The 20209-nt window shown below is 36.3% G+C and overlaps 1 protein-coding gene and 1 pseudogene across 1 annotated transcript in view; one reads left to right on the top strand and one right to left on the bottom strand.

Annotated features, from left to right (window-relative positions):
- The window catches only part of LOC145662377 (BTB/POZ domain-containing protein 6-A-like), a 48640-nt gene that overhangs the window by 16494 nt on the left and 11937 nt on the right, over positions 1–20209 (bottom strand). Inside the window, exons 2-4 of the mRNA XM_081727893.1 lie at positions 18187–18298; positions 6644–6789; positions 134–344 (exon numbers count right to left, since the gene is read on the bottom strand). Coding sequence (XP_081584019.1) covers positions 134–344; positions 6644–6789; positions 18187–18288 — 459 coding nt within the window. The 5' untranslated portion in view covers positions 18289–18298. The remainder of the gene's footprint in view (positions 1–133; positions 345–6643; positions 6790–18186; positions 18299–20209) is intronic.
- Positions 12892–14203, top strand: LOC145662714 (uncharacterized; annotated as a pseudogene).

Here is a 20209-nt window from a genome sequence, read left to right as displayed (position 1 = left end):
TCTAAATGATTATAATTTTGGGTATAAAAGACTTAATTTATTAACTTTAGGTGTTACTTACTTATTTATCCACTATAAACTACTTGTACTTCATTATGATTATAATTAATGAAAATTATATTAGAATACCTACCTGTAAACTGATATCTTTTAACGATGAGTTACCCAAGAGTTTCGCAACTTCATAGACATGAATAACAGAAGAGACATTGATGTTTTCCTCTACATATTTAATACATTCGTTCATCAATGACGATATACAATATTTGTTTGCAGCGTACATCAAATCACATGCCTCAGACACATCAGTTAGAGGAGTTTTAAAACGACCACAGTACATCCATCTTCAAAGACAAGAAGAAAGAAGTAAATAAAAGGAATTGTTGAGAGATTGCATAGAAAGCTAAAATTACACAGTTAAATTTTATATTTATAGCTTTCACAACGATTGTATAAATATTATACTATTATAAAATCAGTGCGTAAGTTTGTTTGAAGTAGTCTCTGAAATACTACACCGATTTAGACAATTCTTTCATACTTTAATTGAAAATATTTCTTCTAGGTCATATCTCACCTATTATCAAACTTTAACTAAAAATGCTTATTACGTGGCTAATTGTAATATTATTTAATGCCGTTTTCCAAACGTTGGTCATAAAAATCAAATTAAATAAAATCTTTTAATTTAACGACCCAAGATTATGTCCCTCAGGCTAAGGGAGACGATTATGAAGGTAAGGAATTGATGATGGTAGAATTGGTGGAATGAGAATGTGGGAGGAAACGGGGTACCCCGAGAAAACCCACGGACACGATGTTGTCCACCACAAACGTTGGTCATAAAGGCACAAGATTTGGCATATGAGAGCTTCAGAGAATACATGTTTCATTCACTGCATGCAGCATGCAATTAATGCAGCATGCAAAAGAGTCATAACGTAAAAACACTGGGCACAAGCAGATTTCACAGACTTCTCATCTTCGTTTATCATCAGGCATTAACATTATTGTTATATACAGTGTCATGATTAGTTCTCTACTTTCCCACAAAATTATCTCATTCTTTCAACATGCTTTTCAAAGATGCAAATCCACGGATACTGCTATGTTCGACTTTGTTATGAAAGCTCCTAATACATTAAACGCCGAAATATATACAATAGGCTTATTTATTGATTTTTCCAAAATTTCGACAACATACATCACGAGGTATTACTAAAGAAACTTCAAAATTATGGCATAAAAAATACAGTTTACAGCTAGTTTTCTTCATATTTGATGAACGAGAAACAACTTGTATAAATCTCGAAATACCGTCATCTGATGGTTTTATCAAGGGTGTCCTCTAAGGATCGATTTTAGGTCCCACTCTTTTCTTCATATATGTAAATGATTTACACCAATTTCTTGATGCTGAGAATATACTCTTATATAAAGACAACATTAATATTTTGGTAATAGAAAGTACAATCTTACAATTACAAGACAATTTTAAACTAACTGTTGAAAGACTCACAATTTGAGCATCGAGTAACAATTTGGAAACAAACGTAGATAAATCTAAAGTTTTATCTTGAAAGGAACACATGTCTTTGCTTCAAAAGCGGCGTGTGATTATCTGGGTAATACTCAAAGCACGAACAATCCAAAGAAAATGTAACATGTTTGTCAGTATTGATATCCATGTATTTTCTCACACAAATATACAGGGTGTCAGGATTGGGACTGACCGTTTTTAAAAGTGTGTACTTTTAATGTGATCAGAGATACAGAAAAAAAAAAACATTCATATTGAAGGAAAACTCAAAAAGTTTTCTTCAGCAAATTTTCGTACTTGAACAACTACCGGTGACGCCGTTAGTATCGCCGATAAACAGAAATGGCGTCGGTAGTCGAAAAGGCGCAATGCGTGTGGTGGTTTGCAGAGACAGAAAGTGTTGTTCAAGTTCATCGAAACTTTCGATGTGTTTACCACAAGGATCTTTCATCACGCAACAGTAACCTTGATGAACTGAAGAACCGTATTAGGAATGCGATTGCTTCAGTAACACCTCAGACGTTACAGAATACGTGGAAAGAGATTAGGTTCAGGCTAGATATTATAAGAGTTACAAATGGAGCTTGCGTGGAGTTACTCTGGAGTGTAACTCTGAGTTAGAATGACTTATAAGTAAGGCCAAATAAATTTTTTGAGTTCTTTAAAATGCATTTTTTTTCTGTATCTCTGACCATATTAAAACTATACACTTTTAAAAACCGTCAATCCCATTCCGGACACCCTGTATATATATATCCAGAAAAAAGTTTAGTCTATTTTACACAGGTGTATTTCACTACAGGGCATTGTTTCACTATGTTTGTATGACAAGTGCACCGATTACACAATTAATCTTATTCGTCAATGTATTTATACGAAAGAAAAGCATCAACAAACACGAAGCGAGAGTTTGTTAAGGAGTGTAATATTTCTCCACAGTCTTTTTATTACTGACTTTTGCATAGAAAATTATATTGCTTCTTTTAGTTAACAATTTCAATTTACGCGAAAAAGACAACACTTTACCTTATCACTCTTTCATTCTATATATATAAAAAAAGAAGAGTATCTGTATTCTGGAGAAGAAGGAATATATGTAAAGAATTGAAGGAAATGTAGGCCTACCATACCAGAGAAAGGCAAAATGATAAATCGGGCACGCGGTCGACTCTTTAAACATAGAGTGTAGATTTGTGCTTTGAACATGTTTCCTTGTTCTGCAATCACGAAATATAAAGAATAGTAAATCTGATCAAAGATTTGCGAATGCAGAATGCGAGATACTGGTGAAAAATGGTTCCTATACTGTTGAAGAAATACTGTTGACTGACTTCGAAAATATATAAGCAAATTCACTTGTTAATATATCGAAAGTATCTTTATACATTATAATGCACATATTAATATTACAATATTAATATTTGCTTTTGTAATATAAAAGCTAAGTTCCTGTTTTAATAATACAGTATTCTAAGTATTATACTTCTATTACGTTGTAGTTTAAAGTATTATGTAGTGGCAGTCCTAAGTTTATTCTTGTATTGCTCTACGCATTACTATTTATTATATACACTGTATTTTACTTGTATTCTTATCATCATTGACAAATTCTACACCTGTTAACACACATTGGAGTTAAAAAGATCAAAAGGACGCAATAAATTAATCAAAAACTTACAAAAAATAATCTAACCTAGTGAAAGCTGATTTACAGAGATTATTTTATCTATTATCAAAGGATACCGTGCAACTTACATTATATCAGTTTTATGAGGCAAGGTAGCCTTCACTTTCTTTGCTTTCTTCAATTGTTAGAGCTCTTCTGACACTTTACCACTACAAGATTAGAACTGCAATGACATATATTGTCTAACTTGAATATTCGTAATTAGAATTTCATCTGTGTTTTTCTCCATATTGGACAATTTGCTTTTCTTATAAATAATTCAAAGTTTTTACTAATATTGCTAACGACACTAATTTTTTAATGATAACCTTTCTTTACATGTTCTATCCGTGCATAGAATGATCTTCCACGACAATCATATCCAATACGTCTATTCGGTGGTGTATTTACGGTTTTGTTTCGGGGAAGGGGGGCTTTGCTAACTTTATTCCTGGAAATGCGAAAATTCTGCAAGATATTTCATTTATTTTAAAATAGTAAATAAAATTTCGGGAGGTTTAAGCCCGAAAGCCCCCCTTAAATACGCCACTGTGTCTATTGAAAATGTCGGTTGAGTACGTTCTTCATGATTCGGTTGAGGTATACTGAAATCTAGTGACAAAATTGTTAATTTTCTTTTTCACTTTTTTCTCGTTTATTTTTTGCATTCTTTCAATTTTACCTTAATATATATCTGTTAGTAACTGTCTTTGTGTATGTGTGCGTGTGTATGTACTTGTGAATGTAATATAGTTTCTCTTGCATTTAGAATTTGTTTTTAATACTAGTAACTGTAAAATTTTGATTGCGATGGTTAACCCTTTTAAACTTCTGTTTTTTAAAGGTAAATTATAGACTTTCAGTCAAAGGGCTATAGCATCATCCCTATTTATCGTAGGTTCATACCTTGTTTTTTTTCACAATAGAGCAACCTTTCAAATGGTACCATCACATTTCCCTATCATGTCCCTGAGGCGAGAAATTTTGAGATAAATCGGGATCATGGTTAGCCATAACTTCACCATGTAAAGTAAGACTAAATAAATAAAATGATTTACCACTTTTTCTATCAAAACTGCAAACACTCTTATCTGAGATGCTGACATTTTTGTCTATTTAAAAAAATAACAATTTTCTCGTTTTCAAGTTACCTACGGATTTTCGAAATTATTTGCCTGACACCATTCAGAATATTTATCATTATTTTGTGTTTTTGCTCTTTTTTTTTTAATATAAGCAGTAATATGAAAGTTAGGAATGTCGTATATGAAACTTACAGTAACATTTTTACATAGTCTTCTGAATTAATGTTATAGCAAGGAGTGGGAACGATCGGAAAGCGCCAGAAATACTAATACACATTATGTACACCACAACTGTATATTTATCCGAATTTTATCGTAGATCAGTCTTTCAAAAAAATCAAAATACAGTTCATCTCATCATCTCATCAAATACAGTTCATACATTGTTAACTGATTGTATTTTCAAGTAGTGTGGCAATATTGAAAAGGAGAAATGTGAAAGAATATATACACCATACTGAATAAAAATTGAATCATTTTTTCAAAGGTTACCACGGAACTTCTGTTTAAAATATCGGAAGAATATAATTAAAACTTTCGTTGTGAAATTATTTTCGTTCTTGACGGCACTTTAACACCCTACAATTGGATTATTGGGAAGCCTCAAAGACAATATACGCTATGTTGCATCAAAATCGAATACTTTTGGGGAAAGTTGTAGAAGAAAGTTATTTTCTTATTATATTATTAAAACAATGAGGCTTTGAAGTTTCGACGAACTTAACTCCTTTTATTTGCGTATCCTTGACAGATTTCAACTGCATATAATCGGGATCATCGGGAAGCTCTAACAACAATATTAATTATGTGTTGTCAAAATCGAGTAATAAGAGTTTTCAAATTGTAGTTCTTCAAGCAACGTGTGTTACTATAAATTGCACTGATGATGGCGTCAGAGCAACCATATGTAGACATAATTTGTTCAAAAGGATGATTCAGGTGAGTTTTGTACTTTTATTATTAACTTTTACGCACTTTATACTGGAAAACTGTTTTGTATGAGTATGTGCAAACTTGTAACTTGGGGTGAATTTACCCACTTATTCTTGTAGGAAGAATAAGCTCATTTCACTAAGTTGGATATACATATATATATTGAATTTCATTAAAATGTGATAGTTTTGCGGGAGTCATCGTGGAACAAACACTCCGTTGTTTCTTTCAATAACCCGAAATACAGTAGAAAAAACTTTCGTAAACTTCGATGTTCCAAAGATTGCTGCTTAGACAGTTGCCTTCTTAAGAAGACTCAACAGAATCAAAATTAAGCATGCTTGTGAATTCGCCATGATAAGCCTGTGCTCAGCTTCACAAGCAGTGCGTGACGTTCAGGAACAATAAGATGTATTCCTTGATGCGTTTGAAGGGATGTAAGAGACATAAGGCTGAGGTTGAAATCTACTTGAATTACAAAACATATTCTCTTATCTACAATATCTACAATACAAAACCATTTCAATGTTGCAATGTGGCCAACAAAGTGGATATTCAAAAACCATACTTTGTTTTCAAAATAACTACGAAAAGAAAAGTGTTACTTCGAGTGTATGTATTTCTACCCCATAAAGAAGACACGGTTGTCTTTAAGTTACAGCAACCCATACTCAAACTGGTTCCAAAACTACGCCAATTTTAAGGGAGGAAATGCTTAAATTGCAGTCAAAAACAAATTACTGTTTCTTGCTATCGTTTCGAAAAGAGCTAACCTATTTCTGAACTCTTATTTAAAACAAGCATGCTTTTTCAATTTTTATATTTTTCTGCTAATTGAATCTTTCTAGTATGGAACAGAAAATGGCTAAGCACATTGAAATCAATGTTTCAAGCATGATGCTAAAATAATATAGAATTTTATTTTGTTGCACAGCCCTTCATTCGCGCAGGTAAGAGCATACAAAAAACTGTCATGATCACAATGTGGCAGATGTTTTGTCTAACTTCCCTATGCTTACCTTCTGATGAATATGAGGTATGATTTTTTTTTTCCACTGTCGATAGCTTCCTGCCTGTACTGTGCCTGTTCTGGGCTCCCTTGGCTGCAGTCAATATACGGCTCAGCTTATAGCAGTAGTGGAAAATTGGTCAGCTTATAGCAGTTGTGGAAAATTTATCTCAAAAGGAACCCTTCCTTTCTTTTTAACAAGTATTTTTCATTGTTTGTGTTGCAAAACCAGCTACACAGCACTAACATTGGCATGAGTGATCCTTGTTATTACCCACTACATTGTTCTAGATGCCTCAAGGGTACAAAATGGAATATGCTCTGTCTGCGATCAAATAGAATTGTGTTCATGAGGATGTGAAGTCACTAACTTTTATCCACCTTTAATTTTAAAATGTGTAGATACTTACTCCAACATTTTTCTGAAAGCACCAGGCTCAATGTCGGGCACCGGGATTACTGAATTCTCCTCTTGACCCTCTGGCAGCGACCCATAAAACATTCTTTCGAATACTGAACTATGTATTGTAAGTATTATTTTATGGGCTTGAAATTCCTATAAGAAACAATATATTCAAACGTTAAAAGAAAGAAAAATGAATAGAGTTAATTTGAAGATTAAGAACTTTAATGTTATCGCATGAATTTTAATAGATTCAAATTCTTGTACACAAAAGCATCGTATTTTCTCCACAAAAAAGAAACAAACATCTCCATATTGATCGACTGATTGCACATGAAGGGGAGGTCAGACCTTAGGAAGCTTTTTTTTTTCATGGGGTAGGGTGAGAGGTTTTCGAGTAGGTACTAGATTAGTAAGGTAGTAGTCAAGGTTCTTAAGAGGCCACATCCCGGCGAAATTAAAATACCGCTAATTTTACAGTAATTATGTAATATCTTTAAAAATATAAAAAATAATCGAAATGTGGAACAGGGCCGTGCCGTGGGGAGGGGCGAGCGGGGCGACGGCCCCAAGCGCCGAAGTAAGGAGGGCGAAAAATTCGGGAGAAAAAAGGAAAAAGATAGGAAAAATTGCTTGGAATATATGTATAGGGGCGCCGTCGTATACTCTCGCCCCGGGCGCTGATTTTCCACGGCACGGCCCTGATGTGGAACAAGAGCACCCTAGACAATATCATTTTACATGAGATAGTGTTATCACGACTCACTTATCTGCTTTCGATTTCGAGCCAATTTGAAAATCGGCATTTATTTTCGCGTTTCTAAACAGCTGAAAACGGAAAGCCACTAGGTGACTTGTGATAACAGTACCTCACGCAAAATAATATTGTCTTGGGCGCTCTTGTTGCACATTCGATTATCTTTTATCTATTTGAAGATATCACATAATTACAGTAAAATTAGCACTATTTTAATTTCGCCGTGATGAGGCCTCTTAAAGGAGCACCACGCATAAGTCGCAGAGTGATTATCATTATGAATAATAGTTGTTCTTCCCAGAATAAAAGCTGAAAATCGTTTGCACAGGAATAAGATTGACTGCAGTTCAAGCTAGAATATAGATATTAAAAATTCGTGCAGCTTTAATCGCCTACTGGTATATGCCAGTACGGTCATTTCATCTTCTCCTTTAGGATATTGACGTAGATAGCAACTGAGATCCTCTTTCCAAGTATCGCTATATACGAGGTGTGGCAATTAAATAACGAGACTGCCCACCTCCTGTCGCGCAGGATCGTGGGGGGGGGGGGGGAGAAATAGCTAATGACGTGTTGTTGATCTTGAACCTTCATGAGCAGCCACTGTTTGTTTCATGATTCTGAAAGCTTTTCTTTTCTTTGCAGGCTTGCATGAAGAGGACAGTGTCCTGTAGTAGTGCCGGAACCATGATAACAGTAAAGTTGAGCAGCGCATTAACATCAAATTTCTGGTGAAATTAAACAAAACACCAACGGAATGTTGTGCAATGTTAAAAGAGGTGTATGGTGATAATGCTACGTCACGTGCGCGAGTTTTCGAATGGCACAAACAATTTTCAGAAGGTAGGGAGGAGTTTGAAGATGATGAACTACCCGGCCACCCTTTGAGTTCAAGAACGGACGAAAATGTTCAAGAAATTAATGAACTTGTGCGGAAAGACAGACGTCTAAGCATTCGGATGATCGCAGATATGACGAACATTAACAAAGAGACAGTAAGGCAAATTTTGCATGACAATTTAAACATGACAAAAGTTTGTGCAAAAATTGTCCCTAAAAACCTCTCTCAGGAACAAAAAGACATTCGAAAGACCATTTGCCATGACGTTATGGAACGACTCAAAGCAGAACCAGACTTGCTAACACGTGTCATCACATGTGATGAAACATGGATTTTCCAGTATGACCCCGAGACTAAGCGTCAATCCATGCACTGGAAGACTCCCACATCGCGAAGAATGAAAAAAGCACGAATGAGCAAGTCGAAAGTGAAGGCAATGCTCATTGTTTTTTTCGATATCAGAGGTATCATCAAGACTAAATGGGTGCATCAGAGTCAAACGGTGAATCAGACCTACTACAAAGAAGTCCTAATCAAGCTGAGGGAAAGAATATGGAAGAAGAGACTGGATTTGTGGAAAAACGATGCATGGATCCTTCACCAAGTCAATGCGCTTGCCCATAATGCCCTTTCTGTGAAGCAGTTTTTAGCAGCCAAGCACATTTCCGTGCTCGACCATCCTCCGCATTCCCCAGACCTGGCTTCCTGTGACTTTTATCTATTCCCAAAAGTGAAAAGTGCATTGAAGGGAACACATTTCCAGTCTGTGGAAAAGGTGAAACGAAAAACGGCAGAGTTATTGAACAGTGGACATGTTGAATACATTAATACTAAACTCAGTTCACTCTGCTTTGCATTCCGTAGGTTGCAAGGTAGTTTGTGCAAGGAAGCTGTCATGTCCTTATACTATAGCAAAGTTTTTTTCAATAATAAACTATGGTGTTATATTTTGGGGGAATTCGACAATAAGTGCTAGTACATTCCGAATACAGAAAAAAAATATTAGAATAATGTTACGTATGCCTGAACGATCCTCATGTAAAAATATTTTTAAAAAATATAAATTATTGACATTACCTAGTTTATATATATATATCGCACAATTATGTATGTAATCGAGCACAAGGATTTATTTACTTTAGCTAATACGATTCACTCATACAATACTAGGCAGAATTGTAATATGTATATTATCCAACAGAATTATGCAAATTTTAGCAAAACTGTGTATATGAATTGTATAAAATTATATAACAAATTACCAACAAAGTATAAGGACATTAACGAAAAACGGATATTCAGAAATACTCTGTTAGAATTATTGTTAGAAAAAAGCTATTACTCTGTGGAAACTTATCTTACTGATAATATATAGAGAATGTAAATCAAATCTGACAACTGTAATGCTTAATTGAGGATTGTCCTCATTTGTAAGCTTGGAACAGGCAAATAAATATGAATATGAATATGAATATGAATATGAATATGAATAGTGCATTACTTTGAACAATAGAAGGCACGTATGCAGCGGTGTATAGATAGGGGAGGGGAGTATATTGAAGGGGATAACAGTCAGTTGTAACTTTCTTTGCAATTCATCTCATTTATGACACCATTCTTGTTATTTAATTGCTACACCTCGTATGTGGAACTGAAAGATAAAATTGGGGTTTCCGAGTGCAAGAAATGTACTAACTTTCTCAATGAATCTAATTGGTTTTATAATTCTTCTGTTAACTTGAACGGGATGTTCTTTAGTGAGTTGTAGAAAAGTGAGGTTAGTTCAGCGTAATTAGAGATGTGACGGTGAATCCATCCTAATATACCTAAGAAAGCCTTTAATCGCTTTCTAGTTTTAGGCGTTGGGAAGCAACGTATTGCATCAATCACTTTTGGGTTCACTTTTACTCCAGTTCCACTGATATGTCCTAGAAACTTAATTTCATTTAACAGGAATTTGCATTTCTTAAAATTTAGGGAGAAATGGGGAAATCTAAAATACGTAATACTTTCTCAAGATGACAGGTGCCTATTCAGGTCCGGTGAACAGCATAAAACATCGTCTAAATATACTGCGATGAATGTTCTAGTTGCCATACTGAAGAACTGGTTCATCATATTTTGGAAAATAGCGGAGGAAGAACGTAAAACCATTGGCAGTGCCTTAAGACAGTGCTGCCTCCCTAAGTAAACACAGCTGGTATATTTATAGGAGTCAGGATGTAAAGCGAGCCCGTAATATTCGGCCGTACAATCAAATGAAAAATATTTCGTTCCAGTAAGTCTAGCTAGAATGTCAAATACGGTTCTACTTATACATTTGGTCCTATTACTTTCTTGTTCAGAACACGCAAATTTAATACCGGCCTAACCCCATCCGAAGCCTTTCTCACACAACGCATGGGATTAGCTATAATGAGATTTCCTATGTAGTAACCATTTTGGCAATGCGGCTTCGGTTTCGGCTTCGGATTGTCTGAGGCCCGCTGTAAAGTATCCCAACAACAGGTTCTTCATCCGTAAGTTGGATATGATATGGTTTGGTCCCAATTCGTCGGGAGTAAGAAGTAAACATTAGCCAGTATGGTAATTTTTCCATTTTATCTAGATCTTTGTTGTTCATAATCATCTCATTTCTGTTTGCGTAACATTAGGCTTAGGATCCTTCAGTTCTTTAGGTGGTTGGTTTTCTTCTTTTGATGAACAGTTTAAAGGCGTAGCCACCTCAGCAAGGTCAATATTCAGCAATGAAAGCTGTAACAAGTTTGGCTTGAATATACCAATAGTAATACGTTCATTGTTGTTGTTCTTCACATCAATAAGTGGAAAGCAAACTTTGGTAAATGAACTTCGAGCAATCTTTCGCGACGAAGTAGTGCACATTTCAAGTGTTAATATTATAAACTGGGAGAGCGCAATAGCCACAAATAGCAAAGAAACTCTTTCCGATTCGCCGCATAAATGATACGACGCGTTAAGTTATCAAGTGAAGGCGTGGCAGAGTGAGGAAAATCTACGACTCACGTGCAAGGGGTTCCTGGTTCGATTTCCGATCGAGTCAACTTTCTTGTTTTTTGCTTTAACCAATAAAGTAATCATTTGTAACTACAAGTAAAATATTAATTCACCATATTCCTTTTAATGTTCCATGTTAACTAGCAACAAAATGCAACCTATTTCGTAAATATGTTGATATCACCAGTTATAGTATGGTTACCACAGTCGTGTAAAAAATGTTCTTGACGCTTCGTGTCTATATCTGTAGACAGTATGCGAATTACAAGGGGAATGAGCGGGAAATCCCCTTTGGTAATACTGGATATATGCTATAACCAGGGACGTCATTTCAGACTTAGATTGAGAGGGGCAAGAGCACCACCGACATAAGACTTTCACGTTTTGTACTAGTATATTAGTAGACAATCAATTAAAGTATATGTATTTCTCAAACTCTTGCCCTCTTCTACTCCCTCTAAATGACGCCCCTGACTATAACTGTCATAGTTTCCCACGCTATTGTCTGAAGCACAATCCGTCCCCCTTGGAAACGTTTGGTTAATTTGCACACTGAGGTTGCCGTTGGACGCTCGTCAGTGCCTATAGAATAGCATACTTGTCCGATGCAACCGTTATGAAATTGCAAGCTAGAAATACACGTAAGTTCGTACCGATATATTCATAATGATGTTTGGTACCAAAGGCACATGCAAAGACGTTTACGTCGTTCTCTCGCTGCTTCCCATGTCCAACTCAAAAGCTTCACGAACTGTCATCCGACCAACCAAAGGCGCGAGAAGCAAATATTGTTTATCTTCTGGTACCATGGGGGTTTATCGGATGGTTCCCTATCGTAAACTGGTAGGACAGTTGAGTGCACGTTTGACACTGCTGTGATTACACGTAGTTTCTAAAATCTAGTGCAGCTAAATATTGAGTTCGTACGTTTTGAAACGTCGAGAAGTCAGAAAATCTCTGACCCTGCAGAAGAAGGTGAGAAAATTCTTGAGAATCAATACACAGTGAAATGTCGAAAATACGACTGAACAATGCTCTTGTATATTACGAATAACTGCTCAAAGAAAATAACTTAATGCACCAGAACCATCAACCACAATTTCAGACGAATCCATGTTATTAGGCACAGAACTATATAAATATACTCTAGATATTTTGCACGAAAAGAAATTTGTAACTGAAGATGAGTTGATTCACATGAATGAGATGTGTGAAGAAATGGCTTTTACAGAGATCAAATGCGACGATTCATCGGATGAGTATAAACCTGAACCGAAGACAGGCAGGTGGATCATATTCCTTTGGACTATAAGGTAAAGATTTTAAATAGTCAAAAAACATCCCATGTGGAATCTACAAACCTTGCAAAAGAATGGATGTAGCCGTTTGAAAAATGCAATATTTATCACGGTGGGAGGAAGATATTAAGAACGGTGGAAACACGCTCGCCAAATATGCTCTAGTAGATTCCTGGACATAGTACCACTTCCTAGAAGCTAGACAAAATTATCGATAAGTTACAACCAGAAATCTGCAGGAATGGGCTTTAGCTGCCGTAGGACAATATTCTGATTTGAAGTTCAAGGCATGTAAACGATGGGCAACGAACTTTAAAAAGAAGCATAGTATTCGCCGACGAAAAATGACCAAATTCGTATCACAAACTGAAGCTCGAACGATTGAGGAAACAGGTATGTGAAAACTCTCACTCTTTATATATGTGATTATGTTCTGCCATTTGGTTATGTTTTGCATATTACAAATATATTTTGAGATTCACTATAGAGATGCCAAACAGGTAACGTTTGTAGTGTTTCTTTCATTAAAAAGCAGTTTGTGGGGTGTAACTACAGTGTATTTCAAAAGGCACACCGGTACACGTGCCGGCTGGTCAGTTGAGCCTGTATATAACGTATTAGCACCAACAATTGTGAGAGTACGTCACCTTTACGGACAGAGGGAAAGGAGTTATAAGTACACATAGCCAAATATGATCGATATTAGTATCAAATCTATACTTTCCGGGTTCACGTCCGAATGAGGTAGATACCCAGGCAATGCTGGGCAATCAGCTAGTATTTAGAATATTGCAGAATATCAGTAATGATTGAATAACACTATTGTATCATTGATGCTGTGCCTTCCATTCGTTTTCCAGGGTGTCAATATCAATTAACTTATAACAGGATTCTTACAAAGAAAGCAAGTAAAACTGTATTCGTGAAAAGACAGGATATAAATAAGACTACCCATACGTACACGGCCCAATGCGCTATAGCTTTATCTGGGCAAATATTACCTCACGTTTCTATCTGTTTGAAAGAGGCAACAGGCACCTTTGGACCCAGAGTTGCCTGAAAGTGCGCAGATGCATACGCAGAAAAATACAAAAAATGTAATAATTAAGTCTTCGAAATCTGGCAAGCTCACCACAAATTTGTACAAAGATTTTCTTACTGATTGCCTTAAACTCTACGTAGGAAAAGATAAGTTTATTTTTCTTATCGATTCTTGGGGTGGTCAAACAAGACCAGAGTTACATAATGAGATCTTTCAGGATGATGGTAGCATACCTACTTGTACCCTCAAAGTAATACCACCGAAGTGTACTCCTCTAGTTCATCCATGCGATGTTTAATTTTATAGGCAAATGTAACAATTTGTCAAACACTTACAACATTGTGCTGATTTACTTCAAAGAAAGGCAAATTAATTAGCGCGAAGACTGTGTTAAAATCCACTCAAAAGTGCATCACCAGCTACCATCTCCAATGTTCAATAATATTATGAAATATGCGTGGTATGCTTCAAAATTGTCCAGCGACAGACCTATATTTATGAATGTAAGTGATGTCTGTTTCGCCATCGGTGTTTTGAAGAGAGCTTGTTCTTGCAAGAAGTCTTCATTATTTGTTGTGCTCACGAATTGCCTTACGTTTTTCTTGCTTTTATGACCAATATCATTCTGATTCCTGCACACCATCCTTTGAGTAAATTGTAATAGCAATGACAAGAAAATAAATTTGTCATGTTCGCTTGTATTGTTAGTGCTTATCATTTTCTGGGGATAGCCCGTGTACATTCCAGAGCATTTTTTTCAGTTATAATTGTGCATTTCTTTTGTAATAGGTATATCTTTGTATAGTACGCTGAAGAGCTTAACATCGTCAGCTCAAAAGAAGCTATTGTACTTTGCAACTTGTCACTGCGTATGCCGTTGAATTGTAATTATTGTTCTCAACGTTCTCAGGAGCTTCTGAGGACGGCACCTACAGATTTTTAATAAAGTGGGTTTCGCATCATTGTATTCAAATATACACCACAGCAGATTTCATACCGCGCACCGGAGAGCACTCTGCTCACTAGACCACGTGGTGGTCTCTGGCATCCTTCGTGATACCTATTCTATCAATGCATAGCACACGCTGTAAAAATGTAACTATTCATTCATTTCACGAATAGCATACATTTTGTTGATCATTACTAACGAAGAGGACACGGAAAAGCGAGTTTTCAGGACAATTTGAACCCCTGTTTTGACAAATGATCAACATATTATGAAATAATATTGTACTTGAAGATATAACGAATTCATTTATTGGTTAAATACAAAACCAAAAAGTTTACTCGAGCGGGAATCGAACTTGGGACTGGGACCCTTTGTACGTAAGCCGTAGATGCTCATCACTCTGCCACACCGTCATTGGATGCCTTTACGCATCGTATAATATATGTGGTGAGTCGGAAACTCTAAGAAGCTTTTTCCAGGCTATTTCTGGATATTGCGCTCTCTTAGTCTGTAATATTAACACTTTAAATGTGCACTACTACTTTGCGGCCCCGAAGTTCATTTACCAAAGTCTGCTTTCCCCTTGTAAGTTCTGGTTTTTCACTATTGGTAAAAAACTGAAATTAAGAAACGGTACCCCAATAACAGTCCCTTTTAACAGTGTTTCCAGACAAAAAATTCTTGATTTTAGGGGAAAATTTTGGAAAAATCCCGTTTTGTCTCTATTATTTCCTTCTTGTTGGCTACATTCGAACAAACATACCACTGTCTAAAACCCTCGTCCTTAGCCTACACAACGCATTATAAATAGTTTCAGCAGGATAATTATGGGAAGTACAGTTGAGGTTTATAATAAACCATGTTCTGTAAATGGTAAGAAAATGGTGAATTTCTGAGGTAGAATGAAATATTCTTTTTAAATTCAGGCTTACTATTGTTAGATGTCACCATTATACTTGTAGGATAAATTAGTGGGGTACTAAGGTTTATTTTCAGATTGTTCGCGTCTGTCTGGTGGCAGTGTTTCCAGCCAAAAAAAAAATATTCCCGATTTTAGGTGAAACATTCGGAAAATGTCTCTTCCTCCCTCTATTATTTCTCTCTTGTTGGCTACATTGGAACAAACGTACAACTATCTGAATGTACCAATTCTGATTTTTGAAATAATAATGAACAAACGATACTAAAAGAACAACAGACAAATATTGAAATAAAATGAACGTGTTAAGATAATAATAATATTAATTATAATGTAGACAATTTTAATTGTAGTCTCAGTTATAGCCCGGAACGGATTACTTGATTTGATTTTCAGTGTAGCGTCCCTTTCACCAACGAGGCTATACGAGACGTGTACCTACAGCTTAACGTGGAAACCGAACCACATGACCACGCTAAAGCCGCGTAAGCGAACCACGTAACCGGTCGATCACTTCAATGTACATATGCTACAGAAGCTTTCTGAAAAACTGGTAACACTCCAGGAATTAAAAAAGAACACATGGCGTAACGACCCGATTTGTGGGCCTGAGTCACTCCACGCCATCTGTTAGCGACTGGTGGAGCTACGTCCAACCTAGGGACGAATCCGTAGTCAGCGCACCGCGTCGCTCTATCGTTAAGCGGCGTATCGGGAGCTTTCTAGATCTAGTCACCGTCACGTCTTTTATTCACGTGACTCCCCACTTTGCCTCACGACGCTGAGTAGACGCCTAAAATTGGGAAGCACCTGCGAGGAATCGAACCTGGGACCACGCGGTCATGAACCCAACGCTCTAACCACTAGACTGGTGTCCCGTATTCCAGGAATTAATCAAAGGGGGCGCGGTGGCTCAGTGGTAGAGCGTTCACCACCGGTACTTGGGGTCCCTCGTTCGATCCCAGCCGTGTGGATTTTGTGGTGGACAAACACCGCACTCGTGGGTTTTCTCGGGGTTCTCCCGTTTCCTCCCACCTTCTTCATTTCATTCATTTCTCAACATCACCGTCTCCTTTAGCGTAACCTGCATAACTGGGACGTAAAACTTAAATATTTCATTTCATTTCATTTTCCAGGAATTAACCGTCATAAAAGCCGTATCATTTGTGATAAGTGGACTTATACGATACGTGATATTAAAATATAACGATAACATATCACGATAAGAGCTAGTTAAAGGAAGGGATTGGATTAAAATTTACAAGCGTTGGATTTAATTGACAATAAGTGTGGTTTCTGAAATACTCGGAAATACTCTATGAATTGAATTATAGTGATAGTCTTAATAGTCCAGTCAATATATACATTAACCCGGGGGAAAAATCATAACAAACTTAAATTTTGTACATACCTTTGGGAAAGTATATGTAACAACATACTAAAAGTGCGGAAAAATCCGGTGACGCGTTTGGCCGCCATATTGGAAAATGGCCGCCAAACCGTGATTTTTTAAGAGTAATAACTGGTTCTCACTTTAATAACTACAATTCACGTTGTATTTCCACTATTGATGTTATTTTTACTTCTTTCGAATAACAAAGGACTACGCTTACAGACCATGCATCACACCAGTTTACTATACATGCGCGAAGTAACAAAGGGATTTCTTTTAAAAAATATCCCAAAAATTTCCCTTATTCCGACAAGTTTTCTTATACATTGATTTAGAAAAAAACATGACGCTCAAAAATTTTGTACATACCTTTGAGAAGTTGTATATAACAAGTACTAAAAGTTCTGAAGTATGCGGTGACGGGCTTGGCTGCCATATTGAAAAATGGCCTACGAAGTGTGGTTTTTCAACGTAATGACTGATTCTCACTTTAATAGCTATAACACACGTTGTATTTGCACTTTTGAAGTTATTTTTAATTCATTCGAATAAGAAAGGACCATTCTTATAGATCATTAACCAGTTTACTTCATATCCGGCGGGAAGTAACGGAGAGATTTCCTTTTAAAAATCCCCAAAATTTCCTCTCTTTCAAATAGTTTTCTTATATATTAGCCCAGAAAAAAATCATAACAAGCTGAAATTTTGCACATATCTTAGAAAACGTGTATATAATCACATACTAGAACTCCTGAAGTATCTGATGACGGGTTTGAACGCTATATTGGAAAATGGCTGCCGAATAATGGTTTTTAAACTCAACTGTTTCTGACTTTACTCGTAATAGCTATAATCTAACTCACGTAGTATTTGCATTATTGATGTTATTTTCACTTCATTCGAATAACAAAGGGCTACGCTTACAGACCACGTATTACACTTACCAGCTTACTCGACACGTGGGAAGTAACGGAGGGGTTTCTTTTTTAAAATCACCAAAATTTCCCTTCTGGACATTAGTTTTCTTATACATTAACCCAGAAAAAAATTGTAACAAGGTGAAATTTTGCACATACCTTTGGGAAGGTGTCTATAACAACATACTAAATGTCCTGAAATATCAGGTAACGGGTTTGGATTATGATAACCAAAACATAATGAAAATAGAATCTTAAACAAGAACGACATTCCTGGTGCAGGGTAAAAGTTTATTTAGAAATATGTACCCTGGAGCATATTTCAGTAATTAATCATACCACAATTTAATCTGACGCAATAAAAGCTACCTTCAACTTGAAATTATTAATTTTATGATTTAGTACATATATTATCATACCTCTTCGCCAACCTTAAAATGACAATCGGTAAACGACTGTTTTTCCATTATATGACGTAATTTCTCTCTCAATTCTGGTGTCTGCTCTTGCCAATCATCCATTGCTTATATTCTGAAACAAGTAGACATTAATGACATTTTAGTAAAATCTTAGGTTTATGGATAAGAAGTCAAAATTAAATAAATCACTATTAGTAGAAGTCAGATGATAATAAGGAATTCGTGTGGTAAAATTATTATATTTTACGTGAGAAACAATCTATTTTATTACCAAGTTTATGGTTTACATTAAAGAAAAAAACTCGTTCTTGGGTAATGATGATGTTTCTTGTAAATAAAATCAACGTGTTGTTAGTAGATTGTCTTATCTAACTCTTGAGGATTACAGTATCAGGAAGATAAAATAAGATAAATAACGGATAATGGTACAATAATAAAATAAATACACATATCTTCTACATTTTTCTGCCAGAACACGATATAAAGTACTTTCTTTATTTCCCTGTAACCCTCCGAGATACTTCGTGACTATATGGTCTGGCTATTCAGCCGGTTCGCTCGAACCGGTTGTTAACATATTTCGAGTTCGTAAAGCCGTTTCTTATACCGAGTCATAAACTCTCTCTCTCTCTCACACACACACACACACACACACATGCAGCTGGAACGGAGAGCTTGTTGGATACAAATTTTTTACAGGCAAAAACAAATTACCTATTTAAAGAACTTGCTTTGCCCTGTACATGCCAGAAGATTAATGGCGGGTGAGGGAACGGTAAATTTTATTTTATCTTTGCTTTTAGAAATTCTTATAGGTATAGGGTTAAACATATGAGGCCTTATACAGGTTCGTTTTGACGTATGATTAGCGTCATACTAAAGATCTGAATACTGCAGGAAATATATGTTAGTTAAACTTACACATAGAATTAATCGAGATTTTCTGCAAGCCTTCCGTTAAAATTTTAGGGGGCCAGTAAAACTTTAGGGGGGCCGACCCCTTTGCCACCCGTGGATACGGGCCTGCCGCCAGGCTGCCATTTGTAGTAGGTGCGAAGTCTGTGAAGCATTAAAACAAGTGGATAATTAAGGTAATTACGTACGTATCCAGTATGTAGAGATAATTTATATGTTAAACGTGTATTGTTTGATAAAGTTGTTGAGAAAAATATTCTCTCTGTATGTTCGTATACAGTAAATGTTCGTATACATTATGTATACAGTATACGGTAAATGCAGTAAATGTACCTGCAGAAGACTTACTACACTCACTTGCTACAAACTTGCTGTAGACTTGCAGTGCAAGTGGTATCCTTCCACAGACTTGCTTTCAACCTACACAAACTTGCTGCCAACTTGTTGTGTACTTTAAGTGCAAGTGATATGCATGCAGACTTGCGTAAAACCTGCACTAACTTGCTGCCAACTTGTTGTGCATTTGCAGTGCAAGTGTAAACTTGCAGTACGCTTGCTGTGCAAGTAAACCCCTTACAGAAACTTGCTTTGAAAACTTACCATACACTTGCACTGCAGGCGTGCTGCAAGTTCGAAGAGCGTCAACTAGGAAGTTTGCATTAAACTTGCATCAAACTTGCAGACTTGCATCACAAGTCTGTTGTAAGTTTGCCAGACTTGAATTGCAAATGTGCTGCAAGTTTGTTGCAAGTCATTTTTGCTATCTGGAAAAGTATGAGCATTCACCAATGGGGCGTAGCGGTGAACACAAACGATGGTGCATGCGACTAGAACAAGAACGGCGTGTTGTTCTGTAGATGGAAAAAACGAAGATCCGGAAACAAAATGTAAGCCACTGTAAGCAGATGGGGGGGAGTTCATCGACAAGTTCTTCCTAATAATGTCATGAGGCAATTCCAAATAATCGGAGCTCTGATGCGACAGGTGTAACAGTAGGACAACGTGTTTTCGTGGGTACATCTAACGCACTGCGTGTTAGGGAGAAGATGCACCTCAAGGAGAAGAGCACGGGTATTAACTGATGAATCACTTGAAACCAGGTCACTTG

This window comes from Thermobia domestica, chromosome 10 (genome assembly GCF_964235325.1).
Source record: "Thermobia domestica chromosome 10, izTheDome1.hap1.1, whole genome shotgun sequence".
Lineage (NCBI taxonomy): Eukaryota > Metazoa > Arthropoda > Insecta > Zygentoma > Lepismatidae > Thermobia > Thermobia domestica.
This window is presented reverse-complemented; position numbering and strand designations above follow the sequence as displayed.